This window comes from Rhinichthys klamathensis, unplaced genomic scaffold, assembly GCF_029890125.1.
Source record: "Rhinichthys klamathensis goyatoka isolate OS25496 unplaced genomic scaffold, OSU_Roscu_1.1 h1tg000386l_1, whole genome shotgun sequence".
Lineage (NCBI taxonomy): Eukaryota > Metazoa > Chordata > Actinopteri > Cypriniformes > Leuciscidae > Rhinichthys > Rhinichthys klamathensis.
The window spans coordinates 829,293-842,230 of record NW_026606890.1 but is presented as its reverse complement, the minus strand read 5'-3'; the positions used below and the strand labels follow the sequence as shown (position 1 = coordinate 842,230).

The 12,938-nt window shown below is 44.9% G+C and overlaps 1 protein-coding gene across 2 annotated transcripts in view; it reads left to right on the top strand.

Annotated features, from left to right (window-relative positions):
- Window positions 1-12,375, top strand: part of LOC130069860 (peptidase inhibitor 16-like) — a 33,562-nt gene extending 21,187 nt beyond the window's left edge. For both annotated transcript variants that reach the window (XM_056234012.1, XM_056234011.1), the window contains exons 2-7: window positions 7,249-7,397; window positions 7,535-7,610; window positions 7,700-7,809; window positions 11,703-11,794; window positions 11,928-11,990; window positions 12,033-12,375. In XM_056234012.1, the coding sequence (XP_056089987.1) occupies window positions 7,249-7,397; window positions 7,535-7,610; window positions 7,700-7,809; window positions 11,703-11,794; window positions 11,928-11,990; window positions 12,033-12,211 (669 nt within the window). In that variant the 3' untranslated portion in view covers window positions 12,212-12,375. The remainder of the gene's footprint in view (window positions 1-7,248; window positions 7,398-7,534; window positions 7,611-7,699; window positions 7,810-11,702; window positions 11,795-11,927; window positions 11,991-12,032) is intronic.
- The last annotated feature ends 563 nt before the right edge of the window (window positions 12,376-12,938 follow it).

The window sequence follows — 12,938 nt, the reverse complement described above, 5'->3', positions numbered from 1 at the left end:
TGATTACACAGATATTAATTCAACTAAACAGCTAGACAATGGCATCTCTGAATTCAATAATGACATGCCTTTAACTGAAAATTGAATGTTTAATCTTATTATTATACATTACTGACTCTCTATCCTCCAATTTGATACTGTTAAGTGCTTTTTTGTTACAGTATATTTTAATTTTTGATAACAGTAGGTAATAAAAATACATCATGTTAGCTCTGGTCCAATTAAAAAATATAAACAAATAGAACTCAGGACATTTTTGTTCATGTAAAATATACCTCATTGTCATGTTCTAGACTTGTTATATTTAGCTTTAAATTAAAAAAATACCCCCTTAATATTGTGGCAGTTTCCTTTCCAGCCATAACGCTCCAGCTCTCGTGAGCCTTCCATTCCTGCCCGATCTACACAATGAGATCGAAAAGGCATGGAAGAACCCATATTCAGCGCGCATTCATCACCATCAGCGCACAAACTACGCTGATGTTGAGGGGATGCGGGTATGTGTTGATGCCCCAATTGATGAGATGTTTGCGAACTATCTTGCAGCTGGAGAGGCACCGACATTAAGTGCTCCGGCCCTGCCTTTCAAGCATAAAAAAGAGAAAGTCTCGCTTAAATGGCAGGGCATACGCAGCGACGGCGGGTCTGGTTGGTGATGCTTTGCACACAATGGCGGCATTGCAAGCATACCAGGCTGATTTGCTGTCAGATTTGGACCGCATGAGAATAAAAAGGAATGCGGTCCGAATCTGTGTTTTCTCACCCCAAGCGCTTCTTGCATCAGCCCTGAGGCTGGACCCATGATGAGTTATTCCTTCAGCGTAGGAACCCTTCTGTAGGTCTGGCGTCGGGTTTGGTAGTAAGTGCGCTCTTTCGAGCTCTTCTGGTGATAGGCCTCCATTTGTGAATGTTGTTCAGGCCATCTATGGGCAGCAGGTTGAGCTCTGTAGGTCTCCTCCCTTTACGAGAGTTGTAGTAAGGTTAAAGGGTAGACCACGGTTCCCTGTTATAAAGTATCATGGGGGTGTTAGGTAGGGTTTTTATAGGATGGTGAAATTAGGGCCCTGAAGTTCCCATATATAGGTAGCCTATGCATACCCTTCCCAGAGGCCTCCTCTTATATTAGAGTTGGCAGGCTTATGTAGAGGGTAGTGCCAATCTGTAGTAGTGAACAGGTTGGCTTTATTTTATGGAAAATTCTCTAGTGAGGCCACCGTTCATCTGAGCATCAAACAGACATTCTGTGTGAGATGGATTCCTCCCTAGCGGGAGTTATTCTACTGAGGCCACCGCTCTGTCAAACTCCAGATAGAAGAGTCAAACATTTGACCCTCGTCAGGCCACCTTGATAGCCACCTTATACTAGAGCAGCAGGTCTCCTCTCACTTTGAGAGTCGCTTTGAGATTATAGCTCTGAACTTCCGTCATATAATATTCGTGTCGGCCCTCACGGGGCCGCCTCGATATCTGGCTTAGGCTTAGTAACTAGGCCTCTCATGTAGATACCTCATGGGCGTTGTCAGGCCTTTCTCTCTAGCAGTATGCTCAAGCTTCCACCCTTTAGAGCTGAGTCGTTGGCCACTTACTGTGGCCTTCATTTCCTTGGGTTTACTAGAGAATGTAAAATCTGTCTTGTAAATTTGAACTTGAAAAAAAAAAGATAATAGGCCTCGACCCTGATACATTCCTCAGAGTCATGTTGATAGTACCCCCCTTGTTAGGGCAGTATTTAGAGTACTTTGCTACCCCTAGCTCGTATATCACATCACCCTTCACCACCCAGGCTCAAGAAGAGACAGATTAGTTACTCCTTCCCATTTGGAATGGTTGAGTATGCTCCCGTAGAGCTGAAGCACTGCCTGGGCTGACGCTGTTGGCCTTACAGTAGGCCTCTTCGATAGTCCGGTGGCGTAAGACTGTACTCCCCTTGCTTTAAAGGGTCGATAGCACTTTCTGTTGAGTGCACTGCCTGTTGGCAATGTAAACCCTAGAGCTGGATGTGCTCCCCTTATTAGGGTCCCTCTTAGAGTGCTCAGCATCCACAGGGCTTTGAAGCACTGTGTAGAACCAGGATCGAGTAGGGTCACTCCCCTCATTTGCAAGGGTTAGAAAGAGCTATGCTGGGTTCTACTCTCCAGGATGCCCGTCTCTATGATCCGGTCTGTGAGTGATTACTGCCACTATCTGCAGTCCTCCCTATCGGATGCCTCCACAAGTGAGGCAAATAATGTTAGAGACTCTGTTTAGAAAGCCAAAGCACTGCCCGGGCTGACGTCCGTGAAATTCGAAGCTGTAGGCCTTACAGTAGGCCTCCTTGATAATCCGGTAGCGTAAGATTGTACTCCCCTTGCTTTAAAGGGCCGATAGCACTTCTGCCATGTACACTGCCTGTTGGCAATATTAAATAAGTATAACCGGGCCCACAGAGATGTCTGTGAGAGCACCTGGCTTCTGAGGCTAGCTCTACTAACAGTCCCGCTATCAAGTAGTTAGGCCTTAACAGGCCACTTGAAGGCGGCTCCCCAACGAGTGGATGCTTAGCATTGCAAAGGCATTAAGTATCACGTTGCAGGCCCCCATGGAGCCTCCCTGTTTCTACATTTACATTTATTCATTTAGCAGACACTTTTATCCAAAGCGACAAATGAGAACAATAAGCAGCAGTTAAACTAACAATAGGATAACAATATGCAAGTGCTATTATCCTTCCCAGTTTAATCTAACGCAGTAAGTGTACTTAAAAAATATATATATTTTTTTTTATAAAGATAATGGATATAGAATAGAAGATAAAGTGTTAGTATTAATGGATCAAGTGTTGCCGAAAAAGATGCGTCTTCAGCCGTTTCTTGAAAATGGCTACGGACTCAGCAGCTCTGGTTGAGTTGGGCAGGACATTCCACCAGCATGGAACAGACCAGAAAAAGTCAGAGAAAAAGATGTTGTGCCTCTTTGAGATGGCACCACAAGACGGCGTTCACTTGCAGAGTGCAGTTTTCTGTTTGGCACGTAAGTCTGAAGTTATGAGTTTAGGTAGGAGGGAGCAGAGCCAGTAGTTGTTCTGTAGGCAAAAGTCAGTGACTTGAATTTGATGTGACGGGCAACTGGCAACCAGTGCAATTTTGTGAGGAGAGGAGTGACGTGTGCTCTCTTTGGCTCGTTAAAGACCACACTGGCTGCAGCATTTTGGATCAGTTGCAGAGGTTTGACAGTGCAAGCTGGAAGACCTGCTAGGAGAGCATTAAAATAGTCCAGTCTGGATAGAACAAGTACTAGGACAAGGAGTTGTGTAGCATGCTCTGATAGGAAGGGCCTGATTCTCCTACTGTTGTATAAGGCAAATCTACTGGACCGGGCAGTTCAAGGTTCCTGGCTGACCTTGATGGAGTTGTGGATGACGAACCTAGCTGAATGGAGAAGTTGTGGTGTAGTGTTGTGTTGGCCGGGACCACAAGCAACTCTGTCTTCGCAAGGTTCAGTTGAAGGTGGTGGTCCTTCATCCAGCCAGAAATGTCTGTCAGGCAGGCTGAGATGCGAGCAGCAACCGTCGGAACTGATGGTTAACTGTGTCAAAGGCAGCAGACAGATCCAGCAGGATGAGAACTGAGGATTTGGAAGCTGCTCTTGCCAGTCTCAGAGTTTCAATTACCGAGAGCAGGGCAGTCTCAATTGAGTGTCCGCTTTTGAAACCAGACTGGTTGTTGTCCAAGAGGTTGTTCTGTGTAAGAAAGGAAGAGATCTGGTTGAAAACAACTCGCTCAAGTGTTTTCGCGACAAATGGAAGAAGTTATACCGGTCTGTAATTTTCCAGATGTGCTGGAAAGGGGGTATGTGACCCGAAGGGGGAGTGTTTTTTGGAAACTGACATTTTTTGACGTTTTTTTTTTCACAGCCATAATTTGGCATGCACTCCCCTCAGCATGGTGGTGTTGGTATATCGTTCCCCATAGCGTCATTGACACGGTGCGAGTTCCCTTTCGAAAGGGAACGTCTAGGTTATGACTGTAACCTCTGTTCCCTGAGAACAGGGAACGAGACGTCTTTTCGCCATGCCTCCGGGATGCCTGCTGAACAGTCTGTTCAGACGATAAGTTGTTGACATGTTCTACAGGCTCCCCTTATATATTTCCAGGTCGCACTTTAGTGATGTCATATGCTGTCACTGGCCAATATGTTTGGTGTGATTAGATAAGCGTTTCAGACACCGGTTCACGCGGAGGCGTTCCCCATAGCGTCATTGACGCAGTGTCTCGTTCCCTGAGGTTACAGAGGAACAGAGGTTACAATCGTAACCTAGACGTTTTCTTAAGTTGCCAGCCATTGGCAGGTGTGGCAAAAAGTTAGTTTTAGGCCCTGCATATTTATATAATGTCCTTATTTTGGATTTTAGCATGAAATATGACCAGGCGTTTGCAAGATTCACTCATTGTTACCGTAATTCCTCAAATAAAAACCGGTATTCAAATAAACGCCGGGCCTCTGATAGTGGCCGGGGGCGTGGTCAACGCGGACAAATAAAGGCCGGTCTCAAATTAAGGCCGGGGAAAAATTAGTGTACACTCAAAGACGGACGCGCTCAGCGCTTGTCATATATCACAGTGTTTTTAACCACATGTTTATTTTAGGTTTCAGACATTTAAATAGATATGATGTGTAGCAAAACAATACATTTATAGTTTGTAAAATACACAATGGTGTCTATGGAAGCAGCAATAACAATCCATTCAAATATATTTGGCGACGTGTTTTATTCATATCATATACACAGTGTAAGTAACTATAAAGTTGAATCTATTCTTCTCCCAGTTCACCGGCCACTTACTTTCATGTATTTCGGGAGAAACTGAAGAATTCACGCGCTGTAACGTAACAAATCCAACAGACATGAATCTCTGAACTGCGGCGCCCATCTCGCGTTACAGATCAAGATAATTTATAAAGGGTTTTAAACAACAAAACAAACTCAACTTACACGGATTTGAGAGTCAGAATAGAAGATAGTTGATGACATGGTAAGCAAGTTTGTTAATATTTAGAAATAAAAGCGCTACATCTGTTGGCTATTTTGGCTGTGGTGAACACGTGCCAAGCATGATGCGTCACCATGGAAACTTGGCTGGCTGGCGGGCGGGGATCGCGAATTAGAAATAAAGGCCTGCCTCTAATAAAAGCCTGCTTCAAATAAAAGCCGGCTACCATCTGCAGTTCAGGTAAATAAAGGCCCCGGTCTTTATTTGAGGAATTACGGTAATTACTTAAGTTATCATTTTACAGAATTATAATTAATAACAACATTGGTTTATTTAAGAGTTAAAGGGGCACTTGAGGATTTAGCATTAAGCTTTGTATCAGTAGAACCCCCCCCCCCCCCCCCCATATCCCCCTGATATGAGAGATTTATGTATTTTTAGTCTGGAAAAAATCCTCCGATGACGCAAAAATCGTCATTTTGCGTAATCGGAGGATTTTTTTGGCCAGAGGCTAAAGACTACAGCCAATAGTTGCTCTTCTGTCCCACGTGTTCTCAATTCCACCCATAGAGGGTGGGATCTCACGGATCTCACTCACACAGAATGTACACAATGTCAGCCATCTTTTTTTGGAAGCTAAGCTAGCAGGCTCTTGTTCTGTGGAGAAAGCTGAGTAGTAGGAGAAAGCTTAGTAGGGGTTACCATCCTCTTCTTCCCGGACATGTCCGGCCTCGAGATCGTCCAAAATGTCCGGGATTCAGCTTGATTTCTGCAGTCGCCATTCATTGTTTACATGCACACCTTTTGTTTCAATCTAACTGAATTCATTCCGATTGGTGAATCTGAATGTAGTGTTTACATGAACGCTAAACAAGTGATCGGTTGAAGTGCGTTTTGCTAAGAAAATTCCCACTCCTCCGTGAGAGATATGAGGCCGGTGCGTCTCACAGGTGTCGCTCATCAGTAATCACGCCACCGGCCTCGTGTCGTTCTCCCACGGCCCTCACTCGTCCTGCTCGCCACAGTAAACATGATGAATGGCGACTATAGAACGCAAAAGCTGAATCCTGGACAATATCGATCTCGAAATCTCGGGCAGACTCATCACGGAGACTCAATAGTAGTAGCCTAGCCTTGTTGTTTAACTACTGCGCTCTGTTACCGGTAGGCGTGGCCTCCTAGGGCAGCGAAGCAAGTGCATTCTGGGAGTTGTTGTCTTTCATCCACATAAGCCAAAAATACATTTTCCATACCTGTCAACACTCCCGTTTTTCCCGGGTTTCTCCCGTTTTTTAGCCCTATCTCCCGGACCCCTCCCGGTTTGTTATTTCTCCCGGGAAACTCCCGTAATTTGCATGGCCCAAACTCCTTTATGAATAATCGGAACAATATGTTTGTCTAATGTTGACCAGTTGCCAGATCTTGTATTAAATGCATTATATTCACACAATCCACACACCATATACAATTTCAACCCGTTTGTCATCTCAACCTGGCAACCTATAACCCAGTTGCGCAGTCGCGGAAAGCTTAACCCGAAATAGAGTGCGGCGCGGGACTAGATTTGATGGCCGAGTGCGAGCGCGGGCGGTAATGCACTCACTCTGTGTGTTTGAGAATAAAACGATTCGCGGGACTCCCGCAAACTAGAAATATTTATGAATAAAACACAAAAAACTAATACATTTTTATTCATCTGTTGCAGAAAAGCAACAATAACAACAAAAACGATTTACAGGCCAGAGTTTATATTTATAACATGTTTGCAGCGTTGAGCGATGTAGCCAATCACAGACATATGTGTTGATTTCTTGAACGCAATGGCCAATCAGAAGCATTTAAGATAGACTCCCCTCATCGCTCAAAACTTTTTTGTTCAGTGCTGAATTCTGTATGCTGGCAAATCCTCTAATTATAACAAACAAAGTGTATATATTATGAAAGATTCACTGTGCAGTCAGCTACATTGATAATAACAGAAATGTGTGAAAGAGAACACACCGGACCCCCCCCCCCCCCCCCCCCCCGCGCCGAACAAATCTCCCGGATTTTGAAAACCAAATGTTGACAGCTATGCATTTTCTGGCTTTTCTCAGTCTAGAAAGCTCCAAATTCAAAAATAATTTCACATTTCTTCTACATAAATGACCCATTTTAAATACACATTCATCTTCCCAGAGGTGAAGTGCCCCTTTAAGTAAATAAATTGTTCTGCTGTCACAAAACTAACAAATGTCAAAGTCAAATAACATCATCAAACTTGTTTCTGTCATTTAAGGTGTGGGACGAGACACTGCGTGTGGTGGCGGAAGCTTACGCAGCAAAATGCATCTGGGACCACAACCCTGACCTTCAGAAACTCACTTTGGGTGAAAATCTCTATCTCACCACTGGACCTTTTAATGCAACCGCAGCAACGGTTAGCTGGTATGAAAACTATCTTAACTAAAACATAAATGAGAATGAATAAATGACTGATGCCAAAAAGAATACATACCAATGATCTGTGATATGCGGATATATTACCTATAAGCATTAAAGCAACTCATTTCTTTGCACCCCAGGTTTGAGGAAAATGTGGATTATAACTATGAAAACAAGTTCTGTCCTGAAGACAAAATGTGTGGCCATTACACTCAGGTAAGCACCGTTTCCATTCTGTGCGTTTGATTGGTATTCACAGACTATTACTATGCAGATGTGACGATGCGTTTCTGTTGTTTTTACAGATGGTGTGGGCAGACACCAATAGAATTGGCTGTGCTACTCACTTCTGTGACACTGTTGAGGGTCTAGGTTTCAGTAAGTCCACTCTTCTCGTCTGTGATTACTATCCTCAGTAAGTGTGTTTCATTACAATATTTATTTTTACAATATTTATTGTGGTATAAGTTGCAACTTAACATCATATGAGTTCATATACAAATATTTCAGTCTAGAAGTCTATACCACCAGCTAATACTGAAACACAGCTTTATCTTATATATTATTTATCTATAAGTATTTATCTAGCTATCTCAAGTAGTGGTTCTCAAACTTTTCGAAGGACTCATGGACCATTTGTAAGTCACTTGGATAAAAGCATCTGCTAAATGATTACATGTAAATGTATACTTTCAAAGGCACCCAAAGATATTTCTGCTGTACTATTGTAACGTGGTGCGGTTGAGGCAGAGATGAAGCAGGATCCAAATGCAGCACACGCTTTATTTAACAAACTAAACGTGGATACAGGACTCGGGAACAGGATACAAGAACAACCAACATACACGTAAACATTAAACAAGAACTCACAAAGACAAGGCTGAAACAGGGCTTAAATAATCAGGGACACACGAGCTAGATAGGATAACAAGGGGGCGTGGTAAATGGGAAACACCTGGGAAAACTAATGACAAGACAGGGAACCACTAAACATGACAGGACACAAAACCACATCGTAACATAGCCCCCTCCCTATGGGTGGCTCCTGACGCCCATAAAAACAACAAAAAGTTCAGGAGGGCGGTGAAGCGGAGGCGGTCTTGGGGGAGGGACGGAGGGCCAGGCCCGTGCAGGGGAACGGGACCAGGAGGTAGCCAAGGCGGGCCTGGGCCGCAGAGCGTGGGCGGACCAGACTGGGCCGGTGACCAGGGCGGAGCAGGACGTGACGGCGGCCAGGGCGGGGCACGCTTGGCAGGGGACCAGGGCGGAGCACACTTGGCAGGGGACCAGGGCATAGGAGGCTCAGGTGGAGATAGCACCGACAAGGTCCATGTCAGCACTGCCTCCATGGCCCTCTCAGGGTACCTACTGCCCCCCCCAAAAAAAATACTTGGGGAAATCCACGGGAGGAACCTCCGGGCTGTAACTGGGTTCAAGAGTGACCTCCCGGAGCTTGAAGGGCGCAGGCAAGGCGAGGCGCAGAGGCGGGGCCGGCAGGGCGAGGCGCAGAGGCGGGGCCCGGCAGGGCGAGGCGCAGAGGCGGGGCCGGCGAGGCGTCTGGGTACGCTCACCGGAGCCTGGTGAGCCGAACGAGTCCTCCTCCTCCTCCTGCGGCGGCGCGTCACAGGGCTTGATTCACTCGATGCACTTGACTCGGCACTCGATGCACTTGATTCACTGGACGATGCACTTGATTCACTGGACGATGCACTTGATTCACTGGACGACGACTCACTTGATTCACTGGACGACGACTCACTTGATTCACTGGACGACGACTCACTTGATTCACTGGACGACGACTCACTTGATTCACTGGACGATGACTCACTTGATTCACTGGACGACTCGCTTGGCTCGGTACTTGGCACGCTCGGCTCGGTACTTGGCACGCTCGACTCGGGATTCGGGTCACTTGACTCGGGATTCGGTTCACTTGACTCGGGATTCGGTTCACTTGACTCACTGGACTCGGCAGGGCTCACGTAAAGCTCGGGCTCGGCTGGGCAGACGAGCAGTGCGGGCTCGTCGGGGCTAACGTGAAGCTCGGGCTCGTCGGGGCTCACGTGAAGCGCGGGCTCGGCTGGGCAGACGAGAAGTGCAGGCTTGTGGAGCGCGGTCTCGGCTGGGCTGAAGTGAAGCGCGGGCGCGACCGGGCTGACGTGAAGCGCAGGCTCTCGCAGCTTCTTCTCCTCCACGCCTACAGTAAACGAAGAGCCGCTCCACAACAGGGCAAGGTCAATATACCACTCTAAAGACCCGTGCGGATCAGGTTCGGGCATCTGAGACCGGAGTGGTTCCGATAATCCCCCGCGGAAGAAGATCGTCAAGCAATGGGTGCTCATTTGCGCAAGATGTGCCAGCTCGAGGAATTCTGCGACATAATCCTCGATAGCGCGATTCTCTTGGCGGAGACGGAGAATCTTTACGTCTGGACTCCAGGTAGGCATGGCTGCTGGATCTAGGTTCGGTGAGTTCTTCCTGCTCATTACAAGATCTCACCTACATTTCATGTGTCCCTTTTCAGGCCCGCTGTCGCCCCCAGGAGAGAGAGGATGCAGGAGGAGGTCCCAGGTATCGACCCGGCCAGTGGGTGTGGCTTTCTGCGCGAGATCTCCTTCTCAAGCTCCCGAGCAGGAAACTGTCTCCTCGTTTCGTCGGACCATTTAAGATTCTTCGTCAGATAACACCAGTTTCTTTTCGTTTGGCTCTTCCTGCTCATTACAAGATCTCACCTACATTTCATGTGTCCCTTTTCAGGCCCGCTGTCGCCCCCAGGAGAGAGAGGAGCCAGGAGGAGGTCGCTCCTGTGCAGACTCCCCCCATTGAGGTGGACGGTGCGGAGGCTTTCCGGGTGCGAGAGGTCCTGAACTCCAGACGTCACGGCGGGGTGTTACAATACCTTATCGACTGGGAGGGGTACGGTCCCGAGGAACGCTCCTGGGTCAGGTCTCAGGATATCCTGGACCCCACATTAACTGCTGCTTTTCACCGGGACCATCCTGATCGCCCTGCTCCAAGACCCCGTGGTAGACCCCGCCGTCAACCAGGTCCTCGCTTCCGGAGCCGCTCGCAGGGGGGGGGCTCTGTCACAGAACGCTCAACGACGCCTCCTCCTGGTTTCACCAGATCCCTCTCTCCTGCGTATTAGGACTTCATTTCCCTTCATCCTTCCCTGCTCTTTACCTCCTGATTAACCACCCCATCATTGCATCAGTATCACCTGTGTACCCTTAGGTCCCCTTTATCTGGTCTGCTCTATTCATTGTTCATTTGTGAAGTCTTGTTTTACCTACACGCTGTCTCTAGCTCGTTTTCTCGTATTTCTCTGATATTTGGACTTGGACTCTGAACTCGTTTTTGAACCTATGCTGCCAGCCCCTGACCTTTGCCTGTTTTGACGTACGTTTCTTGGATTGCCCTTACCAGTGTGCTGTGTTTGAGTTTGCTGCTACCCTTGCCACGGGCTTCTGAGTTTTATGACTGCTTTCCTTTGTTGGCTTACCTGTATCAATAAATTACTGCACATGGATCCGACCGCCTCAGCCTCTTCGTCACAACTATCAAAGCTGCTTGTTTTCAAAGTTTTTTTTTATTTTCAGAAACTAGAAGTGACACTATAGTGAAATATAAAATTGTATAAATCAATTTCAGAAGATTGAAGAACTGAACATTCTTTAAATAATTTATTTATTTAGGTTTTTTTCTGTCAAAATAATGCTCAGTATAACTTTTCTCATCTGTATTATTTAATCAAATTTAAGTTTATTAAATTTACACACACACACACACACACACACGTGTGTGTGTGTATATAATATATATTTATATATATATGTGTGTGTGTGTATATATATATATATATATATATATATATATATATATATATATATACACACACACACACACGTATTATACATTATATATAAATACTGTATATTTAAAAAATCTTCAGTGATTATGACATAAGGATTGTATAAATATTTTTAACTCACAAATGGCAATTTCTTCTCAATAAAATATTTAAGAGCTTGACACAACTAGGAGTTTTTAAGATTGTATACATTTTCATGACTTTTCCAGTTCTAGAAACATATAGCTAAATATGACAGTTGTTGAGGGAATGAATTAAGAAATGACAATCTTGATTTTTAGCTGTTTAAGCTTATTTAAAGATATTTAAGCCATTTAGTAGAGAACCACTGATCTAAAATAAATTTCACATAATAAAATGAAATATCTATGAAAATCCTCTCCACTAACTTCACTTTCTAACACACACCCCCTTTCCTTTTTCCTTCATTTCAGGGGAAATGTTCCAGGACATTTTCCATACGTGTCTGGAGAGCCGTGCTCAAAGTGTCCAGAAAACCTGCCAGTGTGTGAGGAGGAAATCTGCGGTAATGTTAAAACTTTATCAGTGCAAATCAACTTAAAGCTAACATGAACTAAAACATTGTGGAAAGCGGCCATGAATAACTAAATGCCTATTTTTGCTGTACACACTCCTCTCAATCTCTCTTTTCCTCACAGTGCGTGAGAATCTCTTCCATCCATCCGAGGAGCCGGACGTCACTGAAGATCCGACTGTCTTACCTGAGCGCTCCCGCTGGACCACGGAGCCTGTCACTGCCTTACCTGAGCGCTCCCGCTGGACCACGGAGCCCGTCGATTTTCCCCGAGAGCCCACACGTGTGCCTGATAAAGTAGATGAGACCGGCATGAAAAAAACAACGAAACAAATGAGTCATGGATCCAAGATGGAAAGCGTCACATCTCATCTACTGATGCTCATCGTGCTGGCGCTTGTTTTGTGAGGGTCTGGAGTGGATGAGATCCTTCATAACCTGATAAGACACATACACAACGCATAAGATGTGTGTGTGCACTGCAAAAATGATTGTCTTCCTCAGTATTTTTGTCTTGTTTTCCAGTACAAATATCTAAACGTTCATAAATCAAGATACATTTTCTTGAGAAGCAAAATGACTGAAGATATTGAGTCTTGTTTAATGTCCTGACTCATAATCACCAAAGGCTTCGATTAGTACGGCAATAGCGTATATACGGTAGAAAACAGAAAACTAAGACATTAAGAGTAAATGAAGGTGTTTGAGAAACAAACCAAACTCTTTGAATTTAACCTCTTGTTTTATTGCAGCTATTTGTATAGTGAAATGAAAACTTTTTTCAAATCTTTTAAGATAATCTCATGCAAGCCGGTTTTTATGGAAGATTGTTTCCGCCATGGAATAACAAATAAATAAGGTATTGCTACTTTTTTCCCCCTCAGAATTGTGAGATATAAACTCGCAATTGCAATAAAAAAAGTCAGAATATTTTTAATTGCATGGCAGAAACAAGATTCTATCATCTGTTCACCCCAATGTCTTTAAGTTTACTGTAAGATGTGTCACTTTAGCATTGTATAAAAAAATATATTTTTTGGTTTGAATTTGCGCAGCCTTTTTATAGATTGACAGTATATTAGTTTTAATGAACAATTTGAGAATTATTACAATGCACAAATGAATGCATGTATTA